The sequence below is a fragment of the Ascaphus truei genome, chromosome 4 (genome assembly GCF_040206685.1).
Source record: "Ascaphus truei isolate aAscTru1 chromosome 4, aAscTru1.hap1, whole genome shotgun sequence".
Classification (NCBI taxonomy): domain Eukaryota; kingdom Metazoa; phylum Chordata; class Amphibia; order Anura; family Ascaphidae; genus Ascaphus; species Ascaphus truei.
This window is the reverse complement of record NC_134486.1, coordinates 118,921,598-118,942,739: the sequence shown is the minus strand read 5'-3', so window position 1 is coordinate 118,942,739 and position 21,142 is coordinate 118,921,598. Positions and strand designations below refer to the sequence as shown.

Genomic DNA, 21,142 nt, shown 5'->3' with positions numbered 1-21,142 from the left:
AGTGTGCAGTGTGTGCAGTGTGAGCAATGAGCAGTGTGTCAGTGTGTGCAGTGTGAGCAATGAGCAGTGTGTCAGTGTGTGCAGTGTGAGCAATGAGCAGTGTGTGTCAGTGTGAGCAGTGTGTGTGCAGTGTGAGCAATGAGCAGTGTGTCAGTGTGTGCAGTGTGAGCAATGAGCAGTGTGTGTGCAGTGTGCAGTGTGTGTCAGTGTGAGCAGTGTGTGTGCAGTGTGAGCAATGAGCAGTGTGTGCAGTGTGAGCAATGAGCAGTGTGTGTGCAGTGTGTGCAATGAGCAGTGTGCAGTGTGCAGTGTGAGCAATGAGCAGTGTGTGTGTGTGCAGTGAGTGTGTGCAGTGTGCAAAAAAAAAAAATTTAAGTTTTTTTTTTAAACCGGGAGCCACGGGAAAACCGCGTTATAACCGAATCGCGGTATAGCGAGGCGCGTTATAACGGGGTTTAGCTGTACCATCTTTTATAATAGAAATGGTGAATAGAGAAACCCTTCATTTAAAACTTTTGGTGCCATGGTCTGTAAATTGAAAATCCAAACGGCACTCCTTTTGAAGGAGTCGTTTGTCCCAGTCATCTTTCCTTATTCTCCAAAGAACATGTTCTATTCCCGTAAATGTAAGAACTTTACTATCTCCCCCATGCACCTGCATAACATGTCTAGCCACAGGTGTATCTATCTGATTCCGAACTGAACCAATGTGTTCTAGGATTCTGGTCTTAAGGGGTCTGTGGGTTTTCCCCACATGAACAGTTAATCAGGTAGATTACCGCTGTTGTTAAGCAGTTAATAAATTGCCTAATTTTGAATGTTCTAGAACAGGGTTGCGCAATCTTTTTTCCCTGCGCCTCCTGCCTGCCGGCTTTTCCTCTCTCTGTGCGCCCCCCAGCCTCAAACCTTGCCTCCGGCGTCTGCGTCATGACGTCATGACATCACGGCGCCATGGCAACATGACATCATGACCTCGCAGCGTAATTTGCCGCCGCATTGCCATGGCGACGCGTCTACAGAAGCAAGGTAAGGCTGCAGCCGTGGTGAACGCTGGGGAGGTCGCAAGCGTTCACTCTGTTTCTCCCAGCCGCCTGCAGCAGGAGAGATCTGTGTCCTGCATGGTAGAGGAGATGGGGAGGCATGCCCGGGGGCATGGCCGTGACATCACGGAGCTGGTTCGCCCTCATTGCGCAAACCTCTCACGTGACCCAGCTGCCGCGCGTGAAAACAGATTTTTCTGTTCCTTCCAGCATCACGAGCACCGGTGCCTCTGCTCCCGTGCGCGTTCTATAGACAGGCTCATAGCGGCACATCTATGTGATCGCTCCGCGCGCCGTCACAATCACCATGGCCGCAGCCTTAGTGCAGTTTACAGAGGCCTTCGCCGCTTCCCAGCACGTAATTTAAGTGCTATCGGGAAGTGCTCAGAGTCTCTGTAAACCCTGCGCACCCCGCAGCGAATCTCGCCCCCCAGTTTGCGCACTGCTGTTCTGGAACGTGTGGAAGAATGTACAACTTAGGGAATTCAGAGACAGACAAGTATAATGTGTGTTACAATTTGTATATGCTTCTTGGATGCACTAGATACATTTAGGCCTCAGCCAGGGTGGCACTGAGCAGGCGGGCTCACGCTGGCCGTGATGAAACACATTGCGGCAATGTGTGTGGCCAGCGTGAGCATGCGCCTGCTCAGGGCTTACAGCAAGCAAATTTAATTTTGCTGCTCGCAAGCACGTCACATGAGTGGTTCACCCAATGAGGGCGAACCAGCTCTGTGACGTCGTGGCTGCGCCCCCAGGGTGCAGCGCACGGGCGCCAGTTCCCTGACTGGCCAAGGCCTTATAATCACTACATGAAACTGCATAACTTGCATCACTACAGGAGTCCTACCGATTAAAGGCAACATAACATGACTTGGGTAGTGAATAAGGACATTGTTCCTATAGAGAATTGGTGAACGTTTAACCCCTTTTCTTCTGTGTTGCAGATTAAGATCCATGGTTTAAGTTAAACCTGAGTGTTTTATACTAACACACCTGATTTCAATTGCATCAGCAGCACTAAGGCTGAGCAACAACTAACTAATGAGCCGCCCATCTGGGGATTTTAACGTGTGTGTGTGTGTGTGTATATATGTATATGTATATATATATATATATATATATATATATATATATATATATATATATATATATATATATATATATATTATATTTGTATCATCGTCGCTGTTAAATATTTTCATTAAAAGTGTATTATTTTTTGCGTCTTATTAATAGGTACCCACTCTAGTGTGTCATTTTGATGGGAGAATAATACTAACTCCTTAAATGGGACTAATGATTGCCCTATTACTGTCTATTAAACATTAAAGATCCCGAGTGCAGATACTTGGGAACTTGTGTAAACCGGTACGTTTTACATTTTTGTTGTTCTAAATGTGCAGTCACCACACAGTCTCAGGAACCAACTGTACTGCCTGGGTTCCATATATATGTTTAGGTATACCCCTAGGAGGTTCAAGAAATCTCTGTTGTGGATCACTGTATATAATAAAACTAGCAACGCAAGTGCCTATTTTCAAGTGTCTAATGTTTAAGGAACTGCTTACTACTTCTACATTCTGCTGTAATCAAGTACCCAACCTCCTGCAGCCCTCCCATCTTATTTGACTTTATCCCAAACACCCTCCATCTGTCACTTCGGCTCCAAAGTGACCCATAAATTGTAAGGCACACACACTCCCTGCCAAATCAGAGTTTGGGATTCTGAAGTCACACACTCCATAAAATCGGTCCCTTAGCATCCAGCTCTCATCGTGCTTTTAGGAATTCAGAGTGTCAACTGAAAACACCCTGATCCAGCCGGTCACTCACAGCCGCTCGATCTTCCTACAGCACACCCCCTCCCCCGCCTTCCCTCACCTCTCAGGAGCTGCTCCAGGTCACCCTGCTCCCTCTCCTTCCTGCGCAGCTCCTGGATTACAGGGACGAGCCGCTGCATCTCCCAAGCGCTCCTTTCGTGCCGCTGAACCTCTTCAATTTGGCCCCGCGTGCCGCCCCTCGCGCTCCCCCCGTCATCGTGTTCCCCTGCTGTTGTTGCCGAGCAGCCGGGGGGTGCGTCTGGTCCGTGTGATTTTCCGGACTCCGCTGCCCCGCTCTTCTCCAGCCGCTTCAGGTACCTCGTCCAGGACTCGCTCCTCAGCGCCTCCTCGAGGCGGGATTCGCCGCCAGAAGCAGTCGGAGTGCTGAGGTGCCGAAGCCTCGGAAGATACGGCGATGTAACATCAGCCCGATGACTGCAGTAGCTACGCGGAACCCTGCGGATGCAGCACAAGACAAAACGCCGACTAACGTTTACCAGCATGACAGCTCACATCTCGCGAGAGCGGCCGAGACTCCTTCCCCTCTGAGAGAATGCTGACGCCATCGCAAGTAACGCCAGGCAAAACTTTGGGACGTGCTGGACAGAGGCCATGTTGTGACTGGCAGTCACTGTAATTAATGTGTTGCCATATTGTGGCTGGCGTATTCAGGCAATGCGTGGTTGAATTGCCATCATTGTGTGGCTGTAATAGAATATATCTGATACACTGCTCTTGTAAAGTCTAGTTTACACGTGTGTCTTGTCAGCTCAAGACATGAATTTCAAGATATGAGATTTTGGTGTTTGGAGCCAAATAAAAAGACTGGTTCATATTACGCATTTACATTTTTGCATACCAAAATCACCGTCATTGCTTCCTGAATTGCATTAATCACACCCAAAGATGTATTTGCAAATTATATATCTTAAGACATTACCCCACAGTAAATATATATTTTTTCCCCTTCCTGGATATTTACAATGCAACACATTAAAATATAATTATTTTCCTTTTTTCACATGAAATAAGAGACGAAAAGGGGGACCAGATTTCCAAAAGTAAAAACCAGGTGACAATAATTTTTTTTTTATAAAACAAGTGACATAACTTAAAAATAAATATCTAATAGCAACCCCATTTATGCTATATTATTGACTTATTTCTCTGCCCTCCCCGCACACCCGCCAAAGGCGCACCCTACCCCCCCCCCCCCCCTTAATGGCCGGAGGAGTTGTTGCTCCTCTCGCCTCAAAACCAGGACATTAGAAAGATTGTCGGGACACCGAGACAGTAACTAAACCGCGACCACTGGTCACCCTACCAATGCAGCTACAATTTTTTTGGCTACTACCCTGAAGTTAACATGCACAAACCATGTTAATAGATAAATATGGTACACAGTATCTGGAATTCATTATTCATAAGAAAAATATATATATAGATGCCCTCTATCACATTTGTGATTTGATTTGTGACCTAATGCTAAACCAAAGTTGAGCATCACTTCTCAGGCCTGACGCACCTTTGCTATTCAAGGTAGCAGCTCTAGCAGTGTGCTAAATCAGCTGCTAGATGGTGTACTGTAGCTCCTGTAATGGGTATTCCCCCACCCAATCGCATATATGGCGTATGTAAGGGGAACCTATATGTTACCAGGTGTGGTGCAGTATACCTGTCAGGCTCACAGGAGGTCTGAGCCTCCGCTAGTGAGAGCCTGGGGTGAATCCTCTGTTTCTTGTCAGCGCCTCCACCTATGTGAGCTTCTAGGAGTGTAGAGTGGCCCTCACATAGGAACATCCATAAAGTAACCAGCCCACACCAAAGGTTATGGCTAAAAGGGTTTACTATATGGCAAATAACACAACACAACATACTTCAACCATATGACATTGACAGTGTCCCTCTATAACACTAATAGGCACAACTACCCGGTCACCACGCAGGGCTTTGTACCCCACACGTTATATCAATAGTCCCAAATGTCCCACAATACCCCAAGTGAGTGACTGTTGGTAAAGTTGGTGCACTTGATGACTGACTGTACCTGCCCAGTGCTCCAGCACCTGAGGCTGCAGATTCTTCACAAAGGATCCGCCGCTCTGCGATCTCCCGTGACGTCCTGCAACTTTGCCTGGCGGTGGGTGACTCCCGCATGGAGTGATCCACCTTTGGAAAGTCTCTTGCTGCAGAGCCTGTCTGAGCTCAGATGCAGGCCGCGATCACTGAGTGCAACTGGCACCGGTGATATCACATAGAACTGGGTACTATAGAAAGCAACCCCCCTTGCACTGAAAGGGGCCTTCCCTGAAACTGCCAATCTAACTGCTGTGGCTGCACTGCAAGCCACACTGTCTCTTCTTGTCAGAGTCCACAGCACTGCAGCTGTGTCACTGACAAGACTCAGATGAGGGCAGGGTCCCTACCTAAGGGGCCTTCCTCTGAACTTACCCACTAACCTAGTGGGGCCTACCTTGGCCTGGGGTGTCTGGGGCCTAGTACAGCAGAGCACTGCAGCTGTGTACACTACCTTCCCCAATCGCTTCCTGGATCCAACTGACAAAACCCTGTCTGCACACAACATTGTTGCAACTTTGCAGCATGAGAAGCTGCCAGCTCTATTGGCTTCAATGCTGCCTGTGACCAGGGTGAAAGTGCAGTCCCCAGAGGCTGCTGGGAATTGTAGTTCTTGGTACAGCTCTTTCCTATGGGGACCGCGTGCGCGATCTTTACTGCGCATGTCTGAAGCTGTAATGGCCGCCGCTACTCTTAACTGAGCATGCACAACTTCCAAGAGCTCTTGCACACATGTAATGGCCACCTCTATGCTTGCCAACCTCTGTGCATTGCACGGCACAGGCGCGAACTTCCGCGCCAACCTCAACATGGCCGCCGCGATTGCTCTGCTTACGCGCAAGCCTCCGCACATGCGCGAACACATTAAACATGGCGGCGTCCTGCCGCAGCTGCCACCGGGAGCCCCCGGGAACGCGCACGCCCCCGCAGCAGCACACACGCAAGCATGAAAGAAACCTGCAGACAGGGGGATCAGAGGGACCCTGGCTACACTCCTCTACCAGAACAGAGTTTTCAGCTCTACTACTCACAGCTGTTGCCAACCAGCCTCATGGACACTCCCCCTGGCTTCCTTTATAAGCTGATCACTGCCACTTCCTGGTTGCCAGATCACTGTCCTGTATTAGGATTCATCCAGGGTGAAAGCCTGTTTGCTGGCGCTTGAGCGCCATGACGTCAGGCGCTCATGTTGCTCGGGCGATTCCTGGCCAGTTAGTTGCGCCCATAGGGGTGGGGGCGTGCCTGTGATGTCATATGTGAGTGATACCATTCCCCTGGTTCTACTAGACGAACAGGGAAGTGTAAGGACTGCTTCAGGTGCCCTTGGCCTGGAGTGTAGGTCCAGAGACCATCCAAAGGTTTAAGCTTGTATTATACTGAGCTGAAGCAGATGCTTGTTTCTATAATTGTGTATGCAGAGAACGAAAAAACTGGTTCCATTTATTCATAATCTAGCCTAGTGTGCAATCTTTCTGGGAGGAGTGGAGTATTTCTTCTGCAGGAGATTGCCTTCATACATCTGGAGCCTGCAGCAGATGGAGGTGCTTTACTGTCAGAGATAGAGATAAGTGATGTACCCCAGAAGCCTCTCAAGAAGTTTCCAATACCATCTGCGGACCACTCGGCATCCTGTGAGCCAATAGGTATTCCGCATCATACATGGCAGAATCTCTCAGAGGGTGGGGGAAACAGCGTTACATTTGGAGGTGCTGCTGAGATAATCAGGACAGGCTTTTAGTGAAGCAGAGCAGCAAGCTATGAGGTATGTTTCTAGAATGAGAGCTGGAGAAAGAAGGCGGCTAGGTGTAGTGTCCAGGGGACTCCTGCATACCATAACAGGGGCTCAACATCAAGCAGGAGCTACAGCCTACGCTAACCTTCAGGGCGAGCTGTGTTAAGACAGAGGCTATTGCTGGTTTTGAGACACCCTGAAGGCTGGCAGGTGTACGATGCCTAAAGGGTGTGTTTTGGCTGACCCTTGGAGAGGGTCTGCAATGTCAGTGCTGCAGCAGGGTGGCGTAAGGTATCTCTAGGTAGTGATAAAAGAAACGTGTAATCGGGCGCTCCTAAATAGTGAAAATATAAAGTGATTTAAAAGTGTCAATTTATAAGTGCAAAATAGATTGTGAACACTTATATAAACAAATAATATCACGTGATTATTTACGTGTTGGAGATCCCCTCATACCATATATAAATACCAAATCAGCATCACAATTAGTGCAAGTGTATATGTGATAAAATGAAAAGCAGCTCTGATTTAACCCTCTTTAAATCATTCCACGGTCTATGTCAGTCTTTTCTTTCTTCCAGGTGAGTGGAGCGTGGATGGTTCACAGCATATATGTAAAATAAAAATTAAACAAACATAGTGCGACCTATATGGTAAGGTGTCTTAATTTCAAAAGGTGTGATGATAGTCCACTCACATATTCCACTTTCAATAATAAGTCAGGTTAGAGACATGTTCTCTCTCTGACTGGAGCTATGGTAGAATTGGATATCAGGATTTCAAAACTGTTAGGAATCCGATTTCTCAGAGCCGTCCGCGCAACACACAGACAACCCTCAGGGAGACTCAGGGCACGCAGCGCAACTCCCGACTACCTGCCTCCCCACCCGTGGGCCGTCAGCTCCCCCGTCGCCGCAGGGCCGTTTCCCTCAGCGGTCCAGCCGCTCCCCCTCCTCGGGAGGCGCAGTCCCTCCATCCCACGTGCACACGTGCGATCTCCAATGCTGGTCGCGTGCACGCGCAACTTACAGAGCACGCGCCCAGCATCCATTTTTTAGCTTCCACCCCTGCAGTACGGCTCCGCCCCCGTACACCGCGCGGGCGCACTCAGAGTACTACCAGTGCTCACCTGGGTTGTATCAGCCGCACCAATCCTGAGAGGCTCCCTGCAGTCCTTCTGATCCGCCTCCATCCCTGATTGGTCAGCCCAGCCTTATCAGGCATCTCTGAGCCCTCACTCATCACTCAACATAGTCTCTGTATGGAAGTTGCTTGGTGTTCACTTGGTTATTCTACAGGTTCTGACACGGCTCGTACGACTACCCCCTTTGGCTCCCGACCTCGGCTCTCCTCGGTGTCAGGGTCTCCTAGACCTCTTGCCTAGCCATAGCTTCCTTGTCCACTGGGTGTGCTGCTGCCTTCTGTTGGCTCTGGGTTCCTCTGTCTGTCTGTCTTCTTGTTGCTCCTGTCTCTGTCCTTTATAGCTTGCTTCCTGTCTGTTGCTTTTGCCTTTGCTTGAAGTCAGACTCCTTCAGTATTGCTCATGCCTCTGATTCCTGATCTGTTCCTGTACCTGTACCTGTATCTGAGTCTGTTCACAGTAAAGCCCTTGCTAGTAATCTGGCTTGTCCCTGTTTGTTCCTGCTCCCCGGTCTCAGTCCCTGCTCCCTGTTCTGAGTCCCTGTCCTGCCCCGCCTGTCCTGTTCCAGTCTCTTCGTTGCCGACCTCTGCTTGTTACCTGACTTCGCTACCTGCCGCCTGCCTCGGACCTCTGCTTGTACCTGACTTCGCTACCTGCTGCCTGCCTCGGACCTCTGCTTGTACCTGACTTCGCTACCTGCCGCCTGCCTCGGACCCCTGCTTGTGACCCCTACTATGCTCGTGCTGTTCCGGCCACCGAGATCCTACAGTACCTGCCACAGGAGTCTCCCGTGACAGAAAGCAAAGGCCACTTCTGGATCTCGCTGGAACAGATTCTTCTTCTGCCTGCACCCTTTCCACATCCGCATGGTTGAAGATAAGTACTTTCGTTTCTTTTTTGGAAATCCAAGTTGGGATTTTGAAAGGTTTTTTTTTTGTTGCTGCTAAGTGTTCTGCAAGAATTATTGCGTTCATAACGAAAAAACATTTTTTCTGAGACTAGAACTGTTGCTGCAGAGACTATTGCAGCTTTCTTTGAGATTTTTTATTTTGTGCAGTGCCTGGGTTAACCCTTGCAGTACCTGTTGCCACCTTTTTAGACTCTGACTTTTCATTTCCTGGACAAGGCTTGGCTCTGCATCACTGGTTGGACCACTGCTGTTCACAGGGTTCCCATTTCAAAAGACAAGAGTGCTTCTATTATTTTGTTACTGCATACTGTGATTTTTCCTGCAATCTGTAGTTTTTCATATGATTGGTTCTAAGGTTTCAGGTTTACCTGCAAGTTCCCCTAAAGTTTGTTTTTCTGCAACATATGATATCCCTACGCCTGATATCAAAGGTTTCAGATTTAACTGCAGGGTTCTCTGTCTGATATTCCTATGTCCGATGTCAAAAGTTTCAGATCTAACTACAAGTTTTCTCTGTATTAGTTTCCTGCTGTCTATGATATTTCTATGCCTGATATCTAAAGTTTCAGATTCAACTGCAAGTTTTCTTTGTCTATATGATATCCCTACGCCTGATGCCTAAAGATTCAGATGTAACTGCAGGTTCTCTCTGTCTGTATGATATCCCTACGCCTGATTTCTAAAGTTTCAGATATAACTACAGGTTTCTCTGTCTATGTTTTTTGCTTGCATTTATAAATCTCTGTGACTGATGCTAAAGTCTCAAAAGGTCAGCTCTCCTATCTTGTGTCTCTCTGTGTCTAATATTCCTGTTGTTCATTCTAATGCTTCTGTTTTAAAAACACATTTCCTCTTTACTGGTTTCTTGGGAAGTGTGGTTTCCCCATGTCTGAAATTATGGCTCCCACTCAAACAGTACCACTGATTCTTCAGAACTTCTCAAAGCAAGGAACAAGAAGAAAAAGAAGGGAGGCATTACTGTGTAGGTTGCAGAAGGAATTAAGAATGAAAATTTAACCTCAGAGTCTGCATTTGATGAAAGAGATATGCTGCAGCTTAAGGCAACTCACAGACGTATCCCAAGAATAGTGGAAGAGAAGAAAGATGCCTCTACTCAGACGCTTCAAGCTGCACAGAAAGCGATTGATTGTCTTTATGGACGTTTAGATAAGGAGCAAGACGCTAATTCTGCACTACAGAGCTGTCTCTCCTCAGCAATTGCTAAGTGTGTTCTCCAGGAAAAAGAAAAGCACCAGTTGGAGAGTGACCTGGATGTCATGTCAGGTGAGCTAGAGAAGGCATATGCTGATGCTGCTGAAAATCGGCGCCTCGCTTCTAAAAGTAACGAATTTCTGGAAAGTTCTATGAAGGAAATTGACAGGCTAAATACAGAGCTTAAAGTCTCCCAGGAGGACATTTGTTACTTCAAAAAAGAGATGGAAGTCGATCGGGAGGAGAGATGCTACTTGAAAACAGAGATACGTTCGATGAGAGACGCCTCCGAAGAGTTAAATAGTAGGTTTGAAACTATAAACCAAATGAGTAAGAACTTCTCTGTCCAAGCCAGTGAAGGAGATAAAAGACTCCATGAATCAGAAGAGGAGAACAGAGTATTGATAGAAGAAAAGTCAAGGATGCAATTAGCGCTGGAAAAAGCAGAGGGTGACTGGGAAAAAGAAAAATATCAGTTGGAGAATGACAGGTTGATCTTGTCAAGTAAGCTGGAGAAGGCCTACGCTGATTCTGCCCAGTACCAGACTTTCATGGCTCAAGTTGACGCAGCACTGGAAGCATCTCAGAAAGAGGTTCACAGGCTTACTACAGAGCTGGAAGCCTCTAAGGAGAAGAGTTGCCACTTCAACACAGAACTATGTTCATTGAGAGAAATCTTCAAAGGGTTAAATATCAGTTTTGAAACTGTAACCCAAGAGTACAAGAATCTCTATGTCCAAGTCAGTGAAGGAGATAAGAAACTCCATAAATTAGGAGAGGAGGAGAAACAGTTGGCCCAGGAAAAGTTAGATGTGCAGACAGCACTGCAGAATGCAGAGAGAGTGCTGCAAGAAGAACGTGTCTCCCTGGAGCAGCGCACACAAGCAGAAAATATGCTGCAGAGTCAGCTGCGAGAACTGCGTACACATCTGCAGGACACCAAGGAGAAATGGGTGAATGCTGAAGAAAAGCAGCGAGTTCTGCAGGAAGAAAGTTTCCAGACTGCCTACAAAATAAAGATGCTGCAAGATTATTTGAGTACCCAGTGTGTCCCCAAAGAACAGCATGAGGAGCTGAAGGCCACACTGAGCATAACCAGAGCCTCGCTGGAGGAAGAGCTAAAGCTAGCAGCTGAACACACATCTCAGCAACTCACAGCGCTGCAGGCGCAGATCGTTGAGCTCAAGACACAGCTTGCCAAAAAGGAGGAGAGAGAGAAGGTGTCCGTCTGTCAAGTGGTTGGCCTGACACAGCGCTATGAGGTCAAAATGGCCGATGCCTGCAAATTCTTGGATCACACTGCCCGTGATAAGGTCCGGCTGCAGCTGGAGCTGGACAATGCCTGGGAGGTTTACCAGCAGCTGCAGATCAGAAATGAAGAAGATGCAACATATTTAAGCTTTACTTTGAGTCAGCTGGGAGATATGGAGTCACGACTCAACTCCAAAGAAGCCGAACTGACAACTGCATTGAGTGGGAAAAGAAGTGCAGAAGGACAGCTTCAAGAGCTGAAAAATCAAATAGCTGGTCTTAATGAGAATTTAGGTGATACCACGAAACGACAGTCACAAGAGGAGACCATGGAGCGTGAATTCTATGTTCCCACTTACCCATGTGAAAAGTCTGCACCCGTCCTTGATGCCCACATTCCTGATATCCATGCCTCTGCAATGGAGTTGAACGTATCCATTGGGAAGTTCCAGATTCCAAAACTAAAAGAGATATATTGGTCACAAAAAGAGACCACGGAAAGTGAAAATGTCCCCTCTGCCGCATGTGAAGAGCCTGATGTATCTGTTCCCGATGCCCCTGCTATGACGTTAGACGGATCCCGGGTGAAGTTCCTTGCTATGCCTAATGTTCTTGATGCTGATGCCAACGCTCTTGTGATGAGGATAAATGCACCTCTCACAGATTTCTCATCAGCACTTGATGTACACATTAAGTTGGCCTTCCATCAAGGTTTCCCTGAAGAGCCTGGAGGATCGTCCAGAGAACGCTCTTGAGAAGGGGGAGTAATGTCAGGGTCTCCTAGACCTCCTGCCTAGCCATAGCTTCCTTGTCCACTGGGTGTGCTGCTGCCTTCTGTTGGCTCTGGGTTCCTCTGTCTGTCTGTCTTCTTGTTGCTCCTGTCTCTGTCCTTTATAGCTTGCTTCCTGTCTGTTGCTTTTGCCTTTGCTTGAAGTCAGACTCCTTCAGTATTGCTCATGCCTCTGATTCCTGATCTGTTCCTGTACCTGTACCTGTATCTGAGACTGTTCACAGTAAAGCCCTTGCTAGTAATCTGGCTTGTCCCTGTTTGTTCCTGCTCCCCGGCCTCAGTCCCTTCTCCCTGTTCTCAGTCCCTGTCCTGCCCCGCCTGTCCTGTTCCAGTCTCCTCGTTGCCGACCTCTGCTTGTTACCTGACTTCGCTACCTGCCGCCTGCCTCAGACCTCTGCTTGTACCTGACTTCGCTACCTGCCGCCTGCCTCGGACCTCTGCTTGTACCTGACTTCGCTACCTGCCACCTGTCTCGGACCCCTGCTTGTGACCCCTACTATGCTCGTGCTGTTCCGGCCACCGAGATCCTACCCACCACAGGAGTCTCCCGTGACACTCGGACTTCGTATTTTCTGGCATCCCACGATCATGTCTTGGACTTCCACCCTCCTCATCTCTCCGCTCCCTGACCTCAGCAAGGCAACTACTATTCTACTTCTACACCCGGTACCGGCAAGTATTGTCTACCTTACATACATCTGGCCTGGCAACACTTAACACCACACTCCGGACACGCTCCCTTTGCTTCGGGTGCGTGTATTCCTACTTCCCCCTTCAGCACAGGGGACGGGTCTGGTCTGCGGGCAGCACTGGCGTAACAAAAACATCAATGGCGATCTCCCCCAGGATAAGTGCAAGGTAAAGAGTACTCTCTCTCTGTAATATAAAGGAAGAAAACTCACAATAGTATAGTACTGTATGTCCACTATTGTATTGTAGATTACAATATATAACAATATTAGTGCACTCACATTTTACACACCAAGACCGAACATGGTACGAATGCAGAGGATACTCATCCGTGGCACCTCGATCTCCGGCGTGTGTCTTCCTTCCAAGCTCCTCCGTCACTTCCGGTGACGACTCGTCTCTGGACAGAGTTGGCGAAGACAAGCTATTACTGTGGCCTTGATTCCTCTGCAGTGCTCGAACAGAATGCTGATGAGATTCTACGCGTTTCACAAACATAGCTCTCACATAGCAGCACCCCCAAAATATACTTATTTGTTACCATTAAGGATAAATTGGAACCATGTACAAATCATAAAACATTTAAAGAGAATGATGCGATGCTCCAAAAAATTATAGATAATGCAGAGAAAGAGATAGTATCTATTATACAAAAAAAGTTCAAACGCGATGAGATTGATTACGAAAAATGTAACCAAAGAAATTGTTCAGTTAAAAAACAATTTGATTCAAGTAGTAGAAATATACATGAGGAAAGAGAGCCCAAGAGACTATCTGAATCAAATTTACAGGGAAGAGACACCACAACCGCTAGACCTAAGCAATATTCCAATGAGAGGAATCTCCAGCAGAACCCACAAGAAAAAGCAATTCTCATCGCCTGCCCGCCGCACACAACTTTTTCGCCCGCCAGCGCACAGCATCTGCCAGCTTGTGCACACCAGGTTTTGTCTCACGCGGCCTGCGCATACCAAATAATCTTGCGCTCCCCCAGTTTGCGCACTGCTGCATTCAATCATAACACCCCACACACAGACAATCACAACACAGACACAGCACACATACTCAATCACAACACACAATCACAACACACACAATCACAACCGACACAGACACACACAATCACAACCAACACAGACACACGCACACACAACCTCGATCACAAAATACACACACACACTCAATCACAACACACACACTCAATCACAACACCCACACTCAATCACAACACCCACACATGCACTCAATCACAACACACACTCATATGACAACACACACACAACACACAATCATAAGTCATACACTTTCACCTTGGGGGGAGTACTAAGTATGCTCCGGTGGGGAAACAGACAGGAGGAGGAGGAGGGGATGTCAGTGTGCAGAGAGAAGCCCCGCCCCCGCAGCAAGCCACAGCACAGAGCAGCAACAGCACGGAACTTGAGCTTCTTAGCTTCCCATGCACAGCTCTGCCTGCCCCCAGGTTTCGCCGCACACAGCCTGCGTCCCCCTAAATAATCTTGCGCCCCCCAGTTTGCGCACCGCTGCCCTAGAGGACACTCCAGGGGGCCTGTGTGCTCCGGTTCCAGTGCCTGTGCCAGAGGAGCGTCCCAGATGTGGTGGGTTCCCAGCGGCCTAGTCGACGTACTTGTGGCATATCTGGAGAGTTCCAGGGTTCCAGCAAGTCAGCAGAGTGGTGAGAGTATACCTCCTTAACCCCAGCAGGACCCGATGGGGACCTCCAGCGAGGAAGTACCTCCCGGTGCCTTCTTCTATGCGGATATCTACAACTCAATTGAGTAGAGAGCGGATGTCGACGCACTTCCGGTGCGGGACCTCGACTTCTGTTCCCGCAAGATCGGATCCAGATCTGAAGGTAACTGCCTGGATGGATGAGGAACGGCTGATTCCCGCTCTGGTGAGTACCGCCTTAAGTAAAGCTGACATGGACTGGTACCAGGACTGAGCAATAGACTGGGGTCGCAGGAAACCTACGGACCCAGACATTGAGGCTATGTATTTGGTGCACAAACTGGAAGTAGAAAAATAGAAGATTATACAACCAAAATAATCTCTTAAATCTTGCACTCATGGGTAGTAGAAAATGGAGGGAAAATGTTTATCCACGGTACAAATAGTCCCTTACAGCCATTCTATTGAATAGTAGAACCAAATATAAAATAACGTTTTATTAATATCAACCGAAGGGATACAGGGTGTGAAGGTGTATACAATAGAGTGTTTAAAATCTTGGTGGTGGTGCGCAAGAGAGGGGTAGGGAGTACTCAGTATGTGGAAAGGCAAGTTAGCCCCACAAGGGGTTAATACTCCCTGAGTATAAACATCTCTTCAATAATTAATCACAGTAAAAGGAGTGTGGAGTTACAAAAGATGCAAATGTCATGAATGTATCCATACATATGTTAAATGTATCCCTCATAAGGTTCCTATTGGAAAAGGTAACAATTCACAGATAGTAACAATATCTTTACTTCAAAGGCTAAATACTCACAGACTTCAAAATCTCTTGTAATCATGTTGATACTTTAAATGGGTTTTTCAAAGTTAGATAGAAACCTTTGCTTATAGTCTCTAAACAATGCTGTGTTGTAAATAAACTTCTCAGGATATAATGAGGCTTAATTAGAGTTCCTAAAACATGTGCAGTTGGTGTGCGGTACAGAGTGGCAACATGGAGTATGTCCCATGCATGCACAGGACTAGGGGCCTCATGCAGTAAGCCCCGATAAAATCTTTTCTCCAATGGTGGCGGATAGGTGGCCAATCGGCCTTTTTTTGGCGATTTACCCTCGCAGTATTCAGTAAGGGCCGAATCCTTCCGATCCCTGCCGAAGCACTGCGAAAAAAAAGCTGCCGATGAGCCTGTGCCGATACAGCCTGGCTCCCGATAAGCCTTCCGATAAGCCTTTGGTGGCGATAGATGTTTGCAGCAGAGAAAGACAAGCCGCTCTCTCAGCGCAAACATCGGCAACAAATAAAATATTTATAAACAACTTTTACTCCTAGTGTACATGTGCAGGGGGTCTCCGAAGCTGAATCGCATTGGTTTTAGGTCTGGGGACCCCCTGCTTCCCGAGATACAGGCCCCTTTATGAGGTGCCGGTATCCCTCTGCATTTAAAGGTCCCGATCACGTGACCACGGAATGTAAACAAAGCAGAGGGATACCGGCACCCCCTAAAGGGGCCTGTATCTCGGGAAGCAGGGGGTCCCCGGACCTAAAACCAAACCGGTTCCGCTCCGGAGACCCTCTGCACATCTACACTATGAGTAAAACACACATATCAATAAAGACTCGTTCCTTACCTTAGAGGGTATCTGCTACGGTAACGAAGCAGCATGAATATTTATTTAATAATACTGTACAGTGAGCAAGGGGTCCCCTGAACCACTTTGTGGACCAGGGACCCCCTGCTTCCCGAGTTACAGGCCCCGGAATGTGTCATCGGGTGGCAGTGTCGCTGCCATCTTTATAGCGTCCCATTCGCGACGTGCCCGCTATAAATATGGCGGCGACACTGTAACCGATGCCCCAAACCGGGGCCTGTAACTCGGGAAGCAGGGGGTCTCTGAGCCACAAATCAATGCGGTTCAGCTCAGGGGGCCCCCTGCTCCCGCACAATAGTATTAAAAATACATAAATGCTGCTTCATTACCATAGCGGATAGCCGCTAAGGCAATGAAGGGGTTAAGGCAGAATAGCATGTTTATTGGAGACAAATGCCCCCAATAAACATTGCAATAAACAACATACACCCCCTGTGTATTTAAAATACATAAACAACAATAAATACATTAAATACATATAGTACTCACCACCCATGTCCAGCTGCCACGATGAAGGCCATCCTCCTCTTCATCCTGCCCATGGCCCACTCCGCTGCTGCAAAACAGACACAAGAATGAAAACATCCAAAGTAATGTCCCCCAACCCCTTAATCACCATAGCGGTTATTAACCGCTACAGTCATTAAGGGGTTAACCTACCCTCACCCACCACTCGGGACGCCTACATACCCTCCCACACTAACCCCCACCCCGTGAGGCCTAACCCCCCTCACCCACTACCCACAAGTGAGGCCTACCCACATACCGTTGGGGAACCCCCCCCCCCACCCCAAAACCCAGAATAAACATCATAATATTTAATAAATACATTACCCACCCCCTGTGCAACCCCATAAATACAAGATTTATCCTTTTACAAACAGGGTTCATAACGCAGCCCCACGCGAGTCCCCGGTGGGCTGGCGGGGCACCTGACAGACCTACAGGATACCAGCAGCCCTTTTCAAACAGTTTCTGGAGGCCTGCTGGTGGGTCCCGCCAGCACCATGGCCCCCAGGTGGTCTCCTTGGTCACCATGGGCCACAATTGGGTCCCCATGGTAGGCCCAAGGATGTCTGGGAGCCCCGGGTCAGACCCACAGGTGTCTGCGGGGCCTCGGGTGGTTCCCACGGGGGTCTGGGGAACTCACGAGTGCTCACTACGGGTCCGCGGTGCCCACACAGAAGTGGGACCACACAGCTTCATCCCCGCAGACTACGGGTCCACGGTGCCCACACAGATGTGAGGCCACCGCTTCATCCCCGCATGTGTCAACCGTGGAACCACCAGCCTGGTACCCTTGAGATACCCGAGGAAACCACAGGTGGTCTCCAGAGGTCCCACGCGGAACCACGGAACAAACCCTGAATGTAAAAAAAATAAACCTGGCCTATACATTCAATACATTCCCTTCCTCCCCCCCCCAACACCTACAGTACAATAATGTGCAAAATAACTATTATCCAGATAGGGATAATAGATTATTTGCCCATTATTAAAAACATTAACTAGCATATTCAAATAAATAAAGTACTACTGGCCTCATCAATAAGAAGTCTCCGTCGCCAGCAACATCCTTGTCTTGTCCACAAAATACATAGCCAAAACAAAGCCAATACATTGCAATTACATTCAGATATCAATTAACCCCTTAAACACCTTATCGGATAATAACCGCAAAGGTAATTAAGGGGTTAAGCCACACTGGCCCGATACCCACCCTTCACCCATGAATTTGTACAGTGGCTTCATCATGCAAATATATATATCTTACACTATATTAGTGAAAGCACTGTATGCCTGTCTGGATGTCCGGTGTCCCTAGGGGAAATCTCATTGGTCCCTTGGGCCGCCCGCCCCCGCACACCTCTCATTGGCCTGAGGCGGAGTGACGGGCCAAAACACACACACACACACACACACACACACACACACACACACACACACACACACACACACACACACACACACACACACACACACACACACACACACACACACACACACACTAGGTAGGGGGGAGGGGTTTACAGCGGTGCACAAACTGTGGGGCGTGCCCCCTTGGGGGGGCGCACGATTATGTAGGGGGGGCGCGAGCAGCTTGCAGGGAATCCTGGGGGCGGCCAAAGCTGTGCACGGGTGCTCCGTGCTGCTGCTTCTATGTCTGTGTCTTGCAGAGGGGGCGGGGCTAGAAGATCCATGCTGCTGCTTCTATGTCTGTGTCTTGCAGAGGGGGTGGGGCTTCTCTCTGCACACAGACAAGCCCTCCTTCTCTTCCTGTCTGCTTCCCATTTTCAGCAGCATGGGGGGTTGGGGGATCGGCCATGTTTCTTTGGTAAGTGAACTAAAGAAATGTATTTTATTTAACTTGTTAATTTTTTTTAAAGGTTTTTTAACATGTGTTGTTTTTTTGGTGGTATATCATTTCTTGCCACTGTATGTATATGTATGTATGTATGTCTAGAGAGATATATACATACAGGGTAAGAAATGATGTTGTTTTAAAAGCTTGATTTGATGTGTTTTTAAATAATTTGTCTATGCTGCTATGCTTTATTGTGTGTTTAAAGTATTTTACAATTAGATAGATGTAATTGTTGATATTGTATTGTGTTCTTGAGGTCAGGGTTAGGCTTTGATTTGTATTCTTGTTGGTACATATATTTTTTCTAGGGCTAAATTGTTATGTTAAAGGCTTGAAATTGTTAATTGTTTAATTGTTAGGGATGGAATGTAAATTGTTTAGGGATGTCATTAATGAATGGTAATTGATTTATGTTTACTGGATTGGATAAAATAGTTTACTTGTTTGGAGGTATTTCTAATTTGCTTGCAATGTTATTGTTAACATTCATTTGCAGAATGTATATGATGCATAGATTGGATGCATCATATATGCAATGTAAATGCAATGTATTGATTGGAATGTGAGCTTTTTCATTGGCATTTGATGATTTAGATTGTAAGATCAGATAGGATTATTAAAGGAAATTCATTTTAATGTAGTGTGTCTTTATGGAGAATTGTTATTTGTAGTACAGTACGGTTTCGAGAACCCTTCTACAGTACATTTATTTGTATATTGGTTCATCGTGTGTGTATATATATATATATATATATATATATATATATATATATATATATATATATATATATATATATATATATATATATATGTCTTTATTAGTCATATTTTTCTTTATTTGCTGCATCAGTTCTCATTGATTTCATTTTGGGGAAATGCTGTTCAGGGTATAACTATTATTATTGTTATATTATTTTTCCCTGGTTGCTTTATCTCCTTTTTTTTCCCCTCTGTTTTTGGTACACATACTAATTTTTCCTGGCTATATACTGGGTCATTGACTATATACTTTTTCCAACGCAATGATTTATTATTCTTTCATGCATATGTCAGTGGGAATATATTTTGTATTGCCTATTATGTTAGACTAAACTATTTTGTTGTCATTATTTAAACTTTATTTAGACACATTTTAGTTTTTTTCTTTTTGTAATACTGATAGTGTTTGATTAGTAGTCCTCTCTTTATATTTTTGATACATATATATTTTCATAGGCTGTCTTTAGTATTTTTATGTTTTTAAGTTAGTGTGTCTTGTTGTTTAATCAATAAAATCTTGTTCATTTTTTCTGAATTGGCGGAGCATCTGTTTCTTTTTTACCATCTTTATCTTATAGATTAGTTTAGGTGTAATTTAGAGTGCTACTAAGGGGATTGTCTTTGTTCTTTTCATCTGTGTGTCTTATATAGTTTTCACTATCCCCTAGCACCATCAGGTCCTATTTAATTTATATACTGACTTTAATTGGGATATATATTTTATTTTACCCTTATAGTTAGTTTTATTAAAGGGCTTGAGTTAACCTTATATATTATGTGTTGAGCAACTTCTCCTTTTGTGTGTTCTGTTTATACACTGGCGACACACTTTATTCGAGCTCGGCTAGTCCCACGAATTCGGGTATACCCGGGTGTATTGAGGTTTTTGACTGTTTTCTGCCCGAGTATATTGGGTTATTTCCAGGCAGGGATTGAAGCATTTTATTCCCGCTGGCTGCAATACTGCACAGTATATCTATATATACTGCATTACAATTCATGAATTTATGCCATCTGGTAGACACGCGAAGCATTGCAGCCTATTAAATCCTAATCATTATCATTTAACAGATCAGCCGCCCGTCAGCCAGGCATGAACCCAGGCTGGGAAGGCAAACGCAACGGGGCTTGTCAGAGGTGAGGAGCGGCGCATTCCAGGTATCTGCCAGGTACATACTGGGTATTTGCTCGAATAAAGTGTGTCGGTGCAGTACTTGCTTTTCTTAGCTTATGGTTTGTTAGCTCCACTTTATAATTGTTAGATTTGTTTTTTGGATCCAGGTGCCTCTGCCAATTCAGAGAATGAATATTAGCAGCAATGACCAAAGGCGGTTAGCTAGTGCTAATGAGATTTTCTCAATTATGGATGAGGGTACACAATCAGAAGTAATAGTATCCACCAGTAAGGATAAAGATAATATGCATATACTTAAACTGCTTACTCAAAAAAAACTGAGGGTTTGGTGGAATAAGACCGCCTTGGAAAAGTATATTTTCAATAAATTAATACCAAGGGGCCGGAGATTGCAGACATTTCCTGCATTTCAATTCAATGACATCAAACTAAAGGAACAATGGGAGAACACACTTACACTGGCGACACACTTTATTCGAGCTCGGCTAGTCCCACGAATTCGGGTATACCCGGGTGTATTGAGGTTTGTGACTGTTTTCTGCCCGAGTGCATTGGGTTATTTTCCAGGCAGGGATTGAAGCATTTTATTCCCGCTGGCTGCAATACTGCACAGTATATATATATATATATATATATATATATATATATATATATATATATATATATATATATATATATATATATATATATATACTGCATTACAATTCATGAATTTATGCCATCTGGTAGACACGCGAAGCATTGCAGCCTATTAAATCCTAATCATTATCATTTAACAGATCAGCCGCCCGTCAGCCAGGCATGAACCCAGGCTGGGAAGGCAAACGCAACGGGGCTTGTCAGAGGTGAGGAGCGGCGCATTCCAGGTATCTGC

The 21,142-nt window shown here is 46.4% G+C and overlaps 1 protein-coding gene across 1 annotated transcript in view; it reads right to left on the bottom strand.

Annotated features, from left to right (window-relative positions):
- The window catches only part of MTRF1L (mitochondrial translation release factor 1 like), a 32,365-nt gene extending 28,978 nt beyond the window's left edge, over nt 1-3,387 (bottom strand). The window contains exon 1 of the mRNA XM_075596501.1: nt 2,925-3,387. Coding sequence (XP_075452616.1) covers nt 2,925-3,366 — 442 coding nt within the window. The 5' untranslated portion in view covers nt 3,367-3,387. The remainder of the gene's footprint in view (nt 1-2,924) is intronic.
- Between the last annotated feature and the right edge of the window lie 17,755 nt (nt 3,388-21,142).